This window comes from Tursiops truncatus, chromosome 20, assembly GCF_011762595.2.
Source record: "Tursiops truncatus isolate mTurTru1 chromosome 20, mTurTru1.mat.Y, whole genome shotgun sequence".
Lineage (NCBI taxonomy): Eukaryota > Metazoa > Chordata > Mammalia > Artiodactyla > Delphinidae > Tursiops > Tursiops truncatus.
The window spans coordinates 45,813,219-45,828,388 of NC_047053.1; the positions used below are offsets into that span (position 1 = coordinate 45,813,219).

General features: G+C 46.4%; 1 protein-coding gene across 7 annotated transcripts in view; it reads left to right on the forward strand.

Annotated features, from left to right (window-relative positions):
- Nucleotides 1–429: 429 nt before the first annotated feature.
- WDR45B (WD repeat domain 45B) overlaps nucleotides 430–15,170 on the forward strand; it is a 34,841-nt gene continuing 20,100 nt past the window's right edge. For 2 of the 7 annotated variants that reach the window (XM_073798358.1, XM_019944789.3), the window contains exons 1-2: nucleotides 435–632; nucleotides 4,908–4,982. In XM_073798358.1, coding sequence (XP_073654459.1) covers nucleotides 566–632; nucleotides 4,908–4,982 — 142 coding nt within the window. In that variant the 5' untranslated portion in view covers nucleotides 435–565. Of the gene's footprint in view, nucleotides 633–4,907; nucleotides 4,983–15,170 lie in introns of all 7 variants that reach the window. The other 5 variants (XM_019944787.3, XM_019944784.3, XM_019944788.3 and 2 more) reach the window with 5 other exon arrangements.

Genomic DNA, 15,170 nt, shown 5'->3' on the forward strand with positions numbered 1-15,170 from the left:
CTCTAGGCGCGTGGGCTTCCCTAGTTGTGGCTCACGGGCTCTAGAGCGCAGGCTCAGTAGTTGTGGCACACGGGCTTAGTTGCTCCGCGGCATGTGGGATCTTCCCGGACCAGGGCTGGCACCCGTGTCCCCTGCATTGGCAGGCGGATTCCCAACCACTGCGCCACCAGGGAAGTCCCTGGGCTGTCCCTTTGAATCGCCGCCCCCTGGAGGGCTCGTTGGCACTGGGGGTCTCCTTCCGCCTGGAACAGGTGGTTCCCGCCCCCAGATGCGCCCTCCACAGATGCGGCCCCTCCCCTCAGACCAGGCCCCGCTCCCGAACCGACCAGACCAGCCCTCTTCGGGCAGGCCCCGCCCCCCATAGACGTGACGCTCTCGGAGCTCCTTCCCCGCCCGGCAGGCCTCGGGTGGATGTGCTCGGCGCTCCGCGGCTCTCTGGCTGCGCGCGCAGGCGGTGGGCCTTTCGCTTCCGGCCGCGGCGGCCTCGGAGCTGGCCAGAGGGACCCCGGCGGCCTGCCTCCCCGAGCGGCATGCGGCGCTGAGGCGCGGTGGACCCCGCTGCGCCATGAACCTCCTGCCCTGCAACCCGCACGGCAACGGGCTGCTCTACGCCGGCTTCAACCAGGACCACGGTGAGGGAAGCCCGTCGACTGCCCCGGCCCTCCCGACGCCGCTGCCCCTTCGAGCGGGGTCCCGCCCTCGGCGCCCTGCGGCAGCGTCCGTACTGCGTCCAGGCCGCTCGTCGCCTCCTCCCCGGGCGCCTGTTCCCCTCCCCACGGCGTTCCCTCTCCTTCGCCCGGCGTCCCTCCCCTCCCCCCCGGCCGCCCCACCTCCCAGCCGCTCGCCCACCGCCCCGACGCCCACCCCTCACCCCGGTCGGACGGTGACGGGATTTTCCGGGCGGCGTCGGTTCTTTCCTGTCGCTTTAGGGTCCCCAGCGGCCGGGACGGGGTCGCGCTGAGGTGAGGACGGCCCCCCAGGCTCAGGACCTCGTCCGCGAAGGTCCTTGTCTTTTCTGTTGATTTTCATAGAAAAAAAATCGCCGGACTCACAGTTTATTCTTTTGTTGGGTGGAAACCGGATCGTCCAGCACGGCTTTGGGGAAATGGCATTTTTCGCGTTTCCGAGTCCGGCGGGCTGGGGGGCTGCGCCCCACTCTCACCCGGGGAGGGGGACCCGCGTCGGTTCCGAGTGTTCGCTTTGGAAGCCAGCTTGAAGAGAATCCAGAAGCGGGAACTGCAGGACCCGTATCTGTGGAGCTTGTTTGGTGTAGAGTTAAATAGGCCGGGCGGAGGTGGCCCCGCTGTGTCAGTGCGTGGGCACTTGGGCTTGTGGGGTTATGGCTCCAAGGTCCTGACTGTGGGGCCCCGGGAGAGTTAAGTGTGTCTGGGAACCGAGGCGAGGCAGGGGTTTTCCTTCGGGGAGGAGCCCTTGAGGGCAGGAAGTGTTCTTGGAGGGGTGGAGGTGGACGTGGGGAAGAACGTGGGATGGGGGCGGCTGGGCTGGGGACCGCAGGTGGTGTGGCCCCACGTTGGGGTGCCCTTTTGGGGCCACATGTTGGGCATCCAGCAGTATGTGGCAGAACATATGGGGTTTTGATTTCCATAGGAGGGCCAGTAGGTTTTTCAGTAGGTTCTGATAATAATTGAGAACTCTTTAAAGAGTTAACCGTGTTACAACTCCTTAAGAAATGTGTTTTCAATGGAAAGAGGTGACTGGCTGATAGTAGGGGAGGGGAGAGGCAGCCCTGAAAAGCAAACACAGAAGCAAAAAGCTTACTGACTGAGGCCCTTTAAAGGCAAGATCTTCTACACCTGCCTTAGTGCCAGATGAGGCATCTTTGTACTAAGTTTCAGTATAGTAATTGAGGCTCACGATGATGCTGATTATTTTAGAAACCAGTGAAGTTTATAATGTTTTTTTATAAAGGTTTCATCAAAGATTATTTAGAAAATACAGCACTGGCTTTTAGATGGATATATTTCAGTTATCTGAAAAATACACTCTCACTTTTGTAAAACCATTTCATTTCATTGTAATAAATTACAAGTAAAGCTTACAGTGTTGCTGGAAAAAAATATACTTTTATACTTAAGCTTCTGCTTACCCTTAGCCTAATTTCCTATAATGTAAATTTATGCCATATTGTTGAGTTCATTATATTTTGTTTTTATACTGATTTTTAATTTTTACTCAGCTTTTTTAGCACTCGCATTGCAACTTTAGAAACATCTGCTTATAATTTTAAATTGTTTAAACTTTTGTCTTCTCCCAAAGATAACTTGCATTACAGTTTTCAAGATTCTGAGGTGTGGATATGTACATTTCTATAATCTGGCTGCCGTTTTTCTTTCTCTTCCCGTGGGAAACACAGGGTTTGAGTACACACACCTTCTCTGTAGACTAGCTTGTCCTGCCTCGACCGAGACTGAGGCGACAGGCTGACTTCGCTGGCTCACTCTGCTGTGGTTCTGGAGTGTGGGCTCAGAGCACTTGCATGTGGACTGCACATGGCTCATGCGTAGAAGAATGCCCTTCAGTGATTCTGATGCCCTGTTGCCAGTCGGCTTCCTCTGCACTGTGCTTGGTCACCAGCTGTTGGCTTGAACACTTCTGTGTGGGGAAAAGTTTTGTTAAGATAGCAAGAATGAGAAGATTAATGCCAACTTTTGTATGATAGCCAAGTAAAATATGTTAATTATTTCCTCTACCCAAAAAATAGCAAGGATAATGCCTAGCCTCCTTAGTGAGTGGTTTCCAGTCTTGTGGTATTTGTAGTACCTTTTCTTCTAGCTTTTAATTGAAGCACACTATTCTTACAGAAAAGTGCTCGTATCCTAAGTATTCTGCTTGGTGAATTTTCCAAACTGAAAACACCTTCCACAGCACTCAGGTTAAGAAACCAAACACCTGGCCACCCTGTGCTCCTTCCAGCCACTCCCCCATTCGACTTCCAATGACATAGATTAGTTTTGCCTATCCGTATTGTATTTTGTTTCTGGCTTTTTTATTCAGTATCATGTTTGTGAGATTTTTTTTTTCCATACTGTTGAGTATAATTGTAGATCATTCTCATTGGTGTGGTGTTTCTTTGTGTGAATATATCACAGTTCATTTATCCATTGAACCATTCGTAGGTCTTTGGGTAGATTCCCAGTTTGGGGCCGTTATGAGCATAGTGGTGCTGCTGTGCGCATTCTAATACCTGTCTTTTGGTGAACGTATGTTGTCATTTCTGCGAGGCTTGTATACCTAGGAGTAGAATTGACAGCGGTAGTCGTGCAAACAGTTTTCTGCAGTGATTGTCCTGGTTTGCCCTCCAACAGCAGTTCTGAGAGTTCCCATGCGAGTTCTACACACTCCTTACATTTGGTGTATTTTCCATTATTTTGGCCCTTTTGGTGGATGTTTAGTAGATCTCATTGTGGTATATGTGAGATTGTATTTACATTTCCCTGATTCTGTGTGTTTATTGACCACTTGGATATTCTCTTTTGTGAAATGTCCAAATATTTTGCTCATTTTTCTCTTGAGTTGTCTGCCTTTTTCTTGTGGATTTGTAGGGATTGGTTGTTTATTTTATACAAGTCTGGTCAGAAATATATGTGTTCTGGCAAAGAAAAATAAGATAGGTGCAGGCTTAAAACTTGTGGAAGGTGTAATAGTTGAGAAAGAAAGGGAAAAGTTTCAACTTTGTATTTTCATATTTTCCAGAAAGCCAAGCTCTGGTTCCCCTGTCCAGATTACATGATTACAATAACACAAAGAGGGAGTTACAACCCAGAATAAGTTAGAGATAATAAGTAACGCTGTACTTTAGCGTGAGTGTCAGGCTCCAGGCCCAGATAAAGTGCCTGAGAGTTGACTGCAGAACAGTCTCCAACTCCTGAGGAGGCTGTCATGGTCCTTGCAGTTTTATAAGTAACCTGGACAAAAAATAGAAGCATGCTTTCCATGTTGGGGGCAGGGGTGGCAGATAGGATAGAATAATGTCTTCCCAACGCTGGAACGCAGATCAAAAGCAGGGGAAGAGACCCTGAGGGTGGCTTTCGCATTCAGGCCAGTAGTGCGGTCGCAGTGAGGGTGCAGGCTCTGCAGCTTGTCTTGGAAAAAGAAGCAGAGGGTTTGGTGTTTCTCCTTCTGGCCACAAGCTTCATATGAGCCTGCATGGTGGTGTTGAAGGAGATTAATGTGGTCTTGGTCACACTTAGGCAAGTGAAGTCCAGGTCACAGGATCGTCTTGAAACTTGAGTGCTTCATTCAGTTCATAACAGTGCCTTTAATTGGACCATTAACAATCTGGTGTGTGACTTGGGGATGGTGACCATGACAGAGGTTTAGGGAGTTAGGATTAGTTCCAAGTGGGAGTGAGGTCATGGAGACCTCAAGCTGCCTTCTAGAAGACCATCCACACCAGCCCTTCCCCCCCTTCCCCAACTGGGCGTGTCCATACCTGCTGGGGTTGCCTGCTTTGTGGCTGTTCTCATGGACTTTCTTGTTTGTCATTGCCTCTGTAGGACTTGGTGGCTGATACAGTCCTCGAGAGGTGTGTTGGGAACGGGGAGGCCAGTGGTGAGCATTAGAGGCGGGAGTTGAGGGAAGTGCTCAGTGGCAGAGTGGCTGGTGCAGTAGCCGGTGAACCCCTCGTGCTGGAGTTAAGTGAGCCTGGTCCACGGGATGCCAGAAGGGCCCTGAGGGGGGCAGTGGAGTGACGTGCAAATCTTCTGATAACAGTTCATGAGGAGAGTCGTAGTGACACTTGCAGACCACGTTCGTGTGGTCTGAGCATCCACAAGAGTTCCTGGGAGAGGTCACTGTCTCTGGACCCCTTGCTTGTGACGGTCCAGGCCTGGGGTCCTCAGCTGAGACCCCAGTGAGGTGATTAATTTGTCTGTCTCACACTTTAGGGTGCTTTGCGTGTGGGATGGAAAATGGATTCCGAGTCTATAACACCGATCCACTAAAGGAAAAAGAGAAACAAGGTAAGAGTAACTGACATTTCTTGGTTTCTGCCCTTTTCTAGCCGGTAGAGTCTAGATTTTATCTTGCAGATTAGAGGGGAGCTGGTTTTGAGAAGTGAACAGGGTTCGTGGCCCTGTCAGCTTGGATGCAGCTGTCCTCTTTCTTCCGTTGAGCTTCTATGAGTGCTGGGCCCTGTGGGCCGGGTGCAGTGGTGATTCAGCCGGTGTTGGCGACTCTGGGTACTCTGGTGAATCCAGTACCTGCTAGCCCTGCTGAGAGAACCAGGTGCGGTTGTGCTGGCCACTTCACTCTTCCTGTTGAAGTGTGAAGCTGTAGGGAGCTCAAGTGAGGGCTTTAGTTACAGCACGTGGGACTTTGACTCTTAAAATGACCCACACTTAGAAAATACTATTGTAGCAATATAGTTGCTTCTGTTTACTTATTGCAGTGTCTTAAGTTATGTTTTCATGGAATAAAAGTTTTCAAAAGCTGGAATTAGGAATTCTGTTGGTAAAATAAAATAATGGTGGTCCTTTTCCCATTTGACAGGAAAAATGTGTAATTTACAGGTAGAATCATCCCATTTTCTTCTTCTCCTATGTATTTTTCTGAAGCTTTTAGTGTCTCCTGGTCCTTATCTGCCAACGGATGAACAAATCTCAGATAAATCGTAAACAATGAGAAACATCCTTTTCCTTCCTGCAGTTGTGGTTGTGGTTTTTATTCAATGTGCAAGTTATATTTTCTGATGCAAGAACTGTTTCTCATCTGTAAGAGGAAGTCACTGCATTCTTAAGCTTTCCTATCAGCCCCTTTCCATTTTGACAACTAATATCCTACATCAGGGATTTTCAGAATCTTTTTTTTTTTTTGGTGGTGGAACTTCTTTGTCAAGTAAAATCTTCCATACAACCCTGGTATGTAAAACAGTAAGTGGTGCTTTATATTCATGAGTTTATTTTGTAAGCTGAAGTCTATAACTTTTATTTATTAGAGAAAGACCATGTAGCTGGTTAGTAAAGGGCTCAGACTCTGGGCCCACACTATTTATTTATTAATTTATTATTTATTTATTTTTGGCTGCGTTGGGTCTTCGTTGCTGTGCATGGGCTTCCTCTAGTTGCGACGAGCTGGGACTATTCGTTGCGGTGCGCGGCCTTCTCATTGCAGTGGCTTCTCTTGTTGCGGAGCATGGGCTCTAGGCACGCGGGCTTCAGTAGTTGTGGCGTGTGGGCTCAGTAGTTGTGGCTCAGGGGCTCTAGAGCGCAGGCTCAGTAGGTGTGGCGCACGGGCTTAGTTGTTCCGCAGCATGTGGGATCTTCCTGGAACAGAGATAGAACCCGTGTCCCCTGCATTGGCAGGCGGATTCTTAACCACTGCGCCACCAGGGAAGTCCCTGGGCCCACACTGTTTAGATCCCAGTCCTGCTCTGCTCCTTGTCACGTTGCTGTGTAACCTTGGGCAAGTTCCTCACCTGTTGACCTCAGTTTCTTGATGTGTGAAAAATGAAGATGATAACTGCCTACCTCCTAAGGTTATTGTAAAGACGGGTGAATTAGGATGCGTGAGACACACAGACGAGTGGCGGTACACACAGAAAGTGCTTTGTAAGCTTGTGCCCTTGTCATTGGTGGCAGCAGTGTTACCCTTAAAGAGTGGGTCTTTGGGATTAATGAGTGTTACAGGCGACAATGGAAGTCTCCTATCAGTCTTCTATGCTGCTGACTTCTATTTGTTTTGTTTTGGTTAGGTAGTGAATTAAGACAACTCTTTTTTTTTTTTAAATAAATAAATTTATTTATTTATTTATTTTTGGCTGCATTGGGTCTTCGTTGCTGCACGCGGGCTTTCTCTTAGTTGAGGCGAGCGGGGGCTACTCTTCGTTGCGGTGCGCGGGCTTCTCATTGCAGTGGCTTCTCTTGTTGCGCAGCATGGGCTCTAGGCATACGGGCTTCAGTAGCTGTGGCACGTGAGCTCAGTAGTTGTGTCTCGTGGGCTTTAGAGCACAGGCTCAGTAGTTGTGGCACACAGGCTTAGTTACTCTGCAGTATGTGGGATCTTCCTGGACCAGGGCTCGACCCCGTGTCCCCTGCATTGGCAGGCGGATTCTTAACCACTGCGCCACCAGGGATGCCCCGACAACTCTGTTTTATACAGAAAAATAGTTACAAAATATTTTGAAACAGCTTAACTTGAAAATTTCAGGATTCGGTATGCGGGCCTCTCACTGTTGTGGCCTCTCGCATTGCAGAGCACAGGCTCCGGACGCACAGGCTCAGCAGCCATGGCTCACGGGCCCAGCCGCTCCGTGGCATGTGGGATCTTCCCAGACCGGGGCACGAACCCATGTCCCCTGCATCGGCAGGCAGACTCTCAACCACTGCGCCACCAGGGAAGCCCTCAGGATACTTTTTACTTAAATTGACCTACTAACTTCGGAGTTACAGACTTTAGTTTCAAAGTTGAATCATTAGAGGCATATTAAAAACCGCTTCCTAATTAATGAAATGTTTACAGTAAATCTAGGATTTCTTATAAAAATAAGTTAAACTAGAAGCGTCTAAACCTCCTAAGTGCCAGGAAGGTTTGCTGCTGTCATGTCACAGTGCCGTGTTTGTTCCCTGTCCCTGCTTAGCTGCACTGTGTCTGGGGCAGGCCATCCCCGAGCTTAGCTTGTAGTGAATTTTGAATTTGCGAGGGATCCAGCAGGGCTGTGTGGTGCTTACTAATGATGTGTTTAAGGACTTCTCCTACATGCACTTGCAGCCTTGTCTGTTGCTGCATTTCTGGCAATTAACTCAACAGTAGAAAATAGGCAGAAGACTTGACCTTATTCCTTTTTTATCTTTGAGATTTACTTTCCTAAACGAGGAAGGAAGTGTGCCTGCATTGTAGGGTCATTCCCAGATCTGGGCTCTCGGCCTTGTCTCTGCTGTGACCGTGGCTCTGAGTAAGGGGACTGCGCGACTGGCCGTGAGCTGAATGCCTCTTGCAGGCACACCCACCATCGGGTGGAGCTGGCAGTGCTGGGATGCCATCTTGGGCATCCCCAAGACCCCAGTGGAGGCAGCTTTCTCCTCCGAGGTGGTGTAGGTCCTGCGTCCCATGCACAGAGCAGCATGGCTCAGCTCGGGGGAGGCGTGGGAGCCCTGGGAGCACAGCCCGTGTGGTGTTCTCACAAGGATGCTGTGGGGTCAGAGTGTAGAACTCCGATTCATGTATATCACATACACATCCAAGCATATCCTGGAAGGAAGGTTCAAATCATAATTTGAACAAAGATGTGTCAAGAGTGATGCCTTTGGGTAAAATTATATCTAAGTGATTATAGAAATAAAAGGAGTACTAAAAAGTCAACTCCACTCTTCACTTAGAAACACAACCCTCCCACATTCCAAAGCTGGCTAGAACTTTTGTAGCCTACACTGGATGAACTTGCAAGGTCCTCAGGGCGGGCAGCAGGGTCCAGAGGAGTCCCCTTGTCTTTAGTGCCGCCCGCCTTTTCCTCCATGTGACCAGTGCTCACACATGTGACATTGGCAGCCATGTGTGGGGAAGCAGAGGGGACACAGAGGCCTAGAGGGGATGCCGAGTGACAGGTGGAGCAGCAGGTGAGTCTGCTTGTTCCTGAGCCCACTGAGTGCTGCACTGGGGGCTGAGGATGCAGTAATGAATAATATGGGCAGGGCTCACGCCAAGGAGTACTTCCCAGAACTTCTGCTGCCAGTGTCCTTGTCCCCACGGTGAGCCACAGGCCCCCCCCCCCACCTCTGCAGGAGACCCTCCAACACTAGCAGGTAGGTCTGGTTCATCTCCCCTGGGGTCACTGCTCCTTCCCCTGGGTCCCGATGCACACACTACTTTGTGTGTGCCCTTCAAGAGCGGAGTCTCTGTTTCCCCCAGTCCTGCTGAAGTCCTGCAATCAATTCCCACTAGGCTTCAAAGTCTGATTCTCTAGGAATTCCTCCTCCCATTGCCGGACCCCCAGGTTGGGAAGCCTGACGTGGGGCTCAGAACCTTCACTCCAGTGGGTGGACTTCTGTGGTATAAGTGTTCTCCGATCTGTGAGTCACCCACCCACCAGTTATGGGATTTGATTTTACTGTGATCGCGCCCCTCGTACCGTCTCATTGTGGCTTCTCCTTTGTCTTCGGATGTGGGATATCTTTTTTGGTTTGTTCCAGTGTCTTCCTGTCGATGACTGTTCAGCAGCTAGTTGTGATTCTGGTGTTCTCTCAAGAGGGAGTGAGAGCACGTCTTTCTACTCCGCCATCTTGGTTTCTCCTCTCCGGTATCGGCCTTAAAGGATTTTATCTGAAGGAAAAAATTGGGAAAAAGATGCTAGATGCTGTGGTACATCCTGACACGGAGGTACAGCCATGACACACTGTTAGAGGGAAGAGTTGGAAAATAGTGTGATGGTGCCAAATGGTGCCATTGGTTTGAGTTCAATGCAAGTTACACGCATGATCTCGTTTACAGCTGTTTCTACTTTATGCTTTTCTGTGTTGTTTTATTTTCATAGTGATAATATATAATTTGTATAATGAGAAACAAGATATTTCCATTAAAAGAAAACTCCTCGGAAATAGAAGGAGCTGGGGGTTGCAGGGCAGAGGCAAGTTGAAAAGGCAGGGGCCTGCCGTCGTGCCAGGAAGGCTGAGTTCTCCCCTTTCGTATAAGAGCCTCTCAGCGGAATGGAGGTTAAGCCAACACTTAGACGTCCTTCTCCCCCATTTTATTTCAGTTTCTTTTCTTTTCTTTTTTTTTTTTTGCCAAGCTGCTTGTGGGATCTTAGTTCCCTGACGAGGGATCGAACCCGAGCTCTCGGCAGTGAGAGCGTGGAGTCCTAACCACTGGACCACCAGGGAATTCCCTCAGTTTCTCATTATTTTTGAGGCAGGTTCTGTAGGAAGAGTGGGACCTGTCAGGTATTGATTTGTGCCTGAAGCTTTCATCAGTCGAAGTTTCCAGAGCCTGTCTTGTGTCTTCCATCTCTCTCTGTAGTTTAGTCTGCTGCATAGCCAGCTGCTGGGCCTGGGGACTTTTAGAGATGTGGATATTAACGAGCATCCTTGGGCACATGTCTCTGCTATTCTGTCAGTGAGTGATGCCTGTTGATCTTTCAGGACTAGCCCTTGGTGCCTGGGACTCGGGGGCTCTAATGGCAACCTTGGGCTTCCTTTTGGAAGACCCCCTCCTCTCCAGCTGCAGGAGGTGGGGGTCAGACACCCTTGGAGGCTGTGGCAGGTGCTCACTGGGTTGGAGGCTGTGGCCCTGGGTGGGGGTCGCTAAAAGTCCTCTGACTCTCCTGGAGTTTGGAGTCTCGCCTTTGATTGCTTCCGCTCTTCCCAGGAAAGCCTCACGTTCCCCTTTCTCTCCCTCACCAGTTGATGCTGAAAAATCTGCTTTTCTCTTCCTTTCCAAAGGCCAGAGGCCATAGCAGTTTACAGTGGTCAAAACTGCTGTCTTAATCCTTAACTATTAACATCTTTGTAATCTTGACATTGATTTTTTTTAATTGCATCAGAGTCAGCCATAGATAGGCATCAAGGTAACACAAAATCTGATTTCGTATAATACTGGGTTTTTTTTGTTGTTGTTGTTGTTAGAAAGAGGCTTAGAGAAAAATCATAGCCTGTACCATTTAAGTTAAAACCTTTTAAAACCTTTTAAACAGAATGTAATATCCTTTTAACACTCTTTTTTTTGCGGTACGTGGGCCTCTCACTGTTGTGGCCTCTCCCGTTGCGGAGCACAGGCTCCAGATGCGCAGGCTCAGCGGCCATGGCTCACGGGCCCAGCCGCTCCGCGGCACGTAGGATCCTCCCGGACCGGGGCACGAACCCGTGTCCCCTGCGTCGGCAGGCAGACTCTTCAACCACTGCGCCACCAGGGAAGCACATTTTTGGTGATTTCTTCACGTGGAGTACTTCAGTTTTTGTTTTTTTCCCCATCCCACCCAATCGGTTCTCTGTCCGTGTCACATTTCAGAAGCTGTTGTGCCTCCTGGCATTTCTTCATTCTCCCATTAGCTTGGTTACATCTTGCTAAGGGAGTGACTCGCTTTTAGAACTTGAGAAAACTCATGACTTTAACAAATCCAACATTAATAAGTTTGAAGTCTCAGTGCTCGCATAGTGTTGTGTTAGTATTAAATATTCTCCCTTGGTTGGATAGTATTTTGAAAATATGTTGCTTACCTCTTGGCATAATTCACAGGTTTCTCTAAATAAATTTGATTCTAGAACTTAGTGAACCTGCACTGAGGAAATAATTACACTCCTAACAGACCCCCAGAACTGTTCATCTTGCAAAACTGAAACTCTGTCCCTATTAGACACTGACTCCCCTTCCCCCTCCCCCAGCCCCCACCATCCTACTTTCTGTCTCTATGAATTTGTCTACTCCAGGGACTTCATATAAGTAGACTCATACAGTATTTGTCCTTTTGTGACTGACTTATTTCATTTAACATAATATCTTCAAGGTTCATCTGTGTTGTACCAGTGTTGTACCATGTTCCGGAATTTCCTTCCTTTTTAAGCTGAGTAATATTCCATTATGTGGATGGACCATGTTTTGTTCACCCCTTAATAGACATTTGGGTTACTTCTACCTCTTGGCTGTTGTTAATGATGCTGCTGTAAACATGGGTGTGAAAATATCTCTTCACAGCCTTGATTTCAGTTCTTTTGAATGTATACCAACAAGTGGGATTGCTGGATCATGTGGTAGTCTGTTTTTAAATTTTTGAGGAACCACCATACAGTCTCCAGTAGCAGCTGCACCAGCAGTACACAGGGATTCCTATTTCTCTACATCCTTGTCAACACTTGTTATTTTCTGTGTGTTGTTTTTTGTTTTTTTTTGTTTTTTTGATAGTGGCCATCTTAATGGTTGTGGCAGGATATCTCATTGTATTGTTGTTTTAACTGAAGTATAATTGATTTAAAATGTTGTGTTGGTTTCTAGCGTATGGCAAAGTGATTCAATTATCCATACATACATCTTCTTTTTCAGATTCTTTTCCATCATAGGTTATTACAAGATAACTGAGTATAGTTCCTTGTGCTATGTGGCAGATCCTTGTTTATCTATTTTATTTTATTTTTTAAAATTTATTTATATATTTTTGGCTGTGTCAGGTCTTCATTGCTGCACGCAGGCTTTCTCTAGTTGCGGCGAACAGGGGCTACTCTTCATTGTAGTGCATGGGCTTCTCATTGCGGTGGCTTCTCTTGTTGCAGAGCACGGGCTCTAGGCACGCAGGCTTCAGTAGTTGTGGCACACAGGCTCAATAGTTGTGGCTTGCAGGCTCTAGAGCGTGGGCTCATTAGTTGTGGCGCATGGGCCAAGTTGCTCCACAGCATGTAGGATCTTCCCAGGCCAGAGCTCGAACCTGTGTCCCCTGCATTGGCAGGTGGATTCCCAACCACTGCGTCACCAGGGAAGTCCTACCTATTTTATATATAGTAGGGTGTATATATTAATCCCAAACTCCTAATTTATCCCCCCCTCCCCCGATCCCCTTTGGTAACTGTAAGTTTGTTTTCTGTACGTCTGTGAGTCTATTTCTGTTTTGTAAGTAAGTTTATTTGTATCAGTTTTTAATTATTTTATTTTTACAATATTTATTTATTTTGGCTGCTTTGGGTCTTAGTTGCAGCACGTGGGATCTTTCATTTCGTCACGTGGGCTTAGTTGCCCCGTGGCATGTGGGATCTTAGTTCCCCAACCAGGGATCGAACCAGTGTTCCCTGCATTGCAAGACAGATTCTTAACCACTGGACCACCAGGGAGGTCCCATTTGTATCATTTTTTTAGATTCCACATATAAGTGATACCATATGATATTTGTCTCTCTCTTTCTGACTTCACTTAGTATGATAATCTCTGCATACTATCTCCATATTGCTGCAAATGGCATTATTTCATTCTTTTTTAAGTCTGAGTAATATTCCATTATGTATATATATATATCACATCTTCTTTATCCTTTCATCTGTCAATGGACATTTACATTGTTCCATGTCTTGGTTATTGTAAATAATGCTGCTGCGAACATTGGGGTGCATTGTATCTTTTTGAATTAGAGCTTTTTCTGGATATATGCCCAGGAGTGGGATTGCAGGATAATATGGTGAACTCTATTTTTAGTTTTTAAAGGAACCTCCATATTGTTCTCCATAGTGGCTGCACCAATTTGCATTCCCACCCACAGTGTGGGAGGGTTCCCTTTTCTCCACACCCTCTCCAGCATTTATTATTTGTAGACTTTTTGATGATGGCCATTCTGACTGGTGTTAGGTGATACCTCATTGTAGTTTTGATCTGCATTTCTCTAATAATTAGCGATATTGAGATCTTTTCGTGTGCCTGTTAGCCATCTGTATGTCTTCTTTGGAGAAATGTCTGTTTAGGCCTTCTGCCCATCTTTTGATTGGGTTGTTTGCGTTTTTTTGTTACTGAGTTGTATGAGCTGTTTGTATATTTTGGAAATTAAGCCCTTCTCGGTAGCATCGTTTGCAAATATTTTCTCCCACTCTGTAGGTCACCTTTTTGTTTTGTTTATGGTTTCCTTTGCTGTGCAAAAGCTTTTAAGTTTAATTAGGTCCCATTTGTTTTTGTTTTTATTTCTATTACTCTAGGAGATGGATCCAAAAAAAATATTGCAGTGATTTATGTCAAAAAGTGTTCTGCCTATGTTTTCCTCTAGGAGTTTTATAGTATCTGGTCTAACATTTAGTTGCGTTTTTTTCTTTTGGTTTGGTTTATTGTTGTTGTTTTGGGTTTTTTTGGCAGCGCCACGTGGCACGGGGGATCTTAGTTCTCCGATCAGGGATCGAACCCATGTGCCCTGCAATGGAAGTGTGGAGTCTTAACCATTGGACCACCAGGGAAGTCCTACATTTAGGTTTTTAATCAATTTTGAGTTTATTTTTGTATATGGTGTTAGAGAATGTTCTAATTTCATTCTTTTACGTGTAGCGGTCCAGTTTTCCCAGCACTGTTTATTGAAGAGACTGTCTTTTTTCCGTTGTATATTCTTGCCTCCTTTGTCATAGGTTAATTGATCATAGTTTGTGGGTTTATTTCTGGGCTCTCTGTTTTGGTCTATTGATCTATGTGTCTGTTTTTGGGCCAGTACCACACTGTTTTGATTACTGTAGCTTTGTAGTATAGTCCAAAGTCAGGAAGTGTGATTCTTCCAGCTCTGTTCTTCTTTCTCAGGATTGTTTGGCTATTTGGGGTCTTTTGTGTTTCCATACAAATTAAAAAACTTTTTTGTTCTAGTTCTGTGAAAAATGCCATTGGTAATTTTATAGGGATTGCATTGAATCTGTAGATTGCCTTGGGTAGTATGGTCATTTTAGCGATATTAATTCTTCCAGTCCAAGAACACTGTATATCTTTCCGTATGTTTGTGTCATCTACAACACACTGACAACAGAATATCAGAAAGAGAAATTAAGGAAACAGTTCCATTTACCATTGCATCAAAAATAATAAAATACCTAGGAATAAACCTACCTAAGGAGGCAAGTGACTTGTACTCCAAAAACTAACATGCTGATGAAAGAAATTGAAGATGACACAAACAGATGGAAAGATATACCGTGTTCTCATTGTGGTTTTGACTTGCATTTCTGTATTTAGTGATGTTGTGCATCTTTTCATGAGTGTTGAACACATATATCATCTTTGGAGAAATGTCTATTCAAGTCCTTTGCCCATTTTTTATAATCCAATTATCTGACTTTTTTTTGTTTCGTTTTATTATTGTTTTAGGGTTGTAGGAGCTCTTTATATATTTTTGATATTAACCTCTTATCAGGTATATGATTTGCAGACATTTCTCCCATTTTGTAGGTTTCCTTTTCACTTTAAGTTCTTTAATGCACAAAAGGTTTTAAAGTTTCATGTAGTCCCATTGGTCTGTTTTTGCATTTTTTTAAAAAATTTATTTATTTATTTATTTGCCTGCACTGGGTCTTAGTTGTGGCATGCAGGATCTTTAGTTGTGTCATGCAGGATTTTTTATTTAGTTGCAGCATGCGGGCTCTTGGTTGCGGCATGCAGGATCTAGTTCCCTGACCAGGGATTGAACCCGGACCCCCTGCACTGGGAGCGTGGAGTGTTAACCACTGGACCACCAGGGAAGTCCCAGTCTGTTTTTGCTTTTGTTGTCTGTGCTTTTTTTGGGG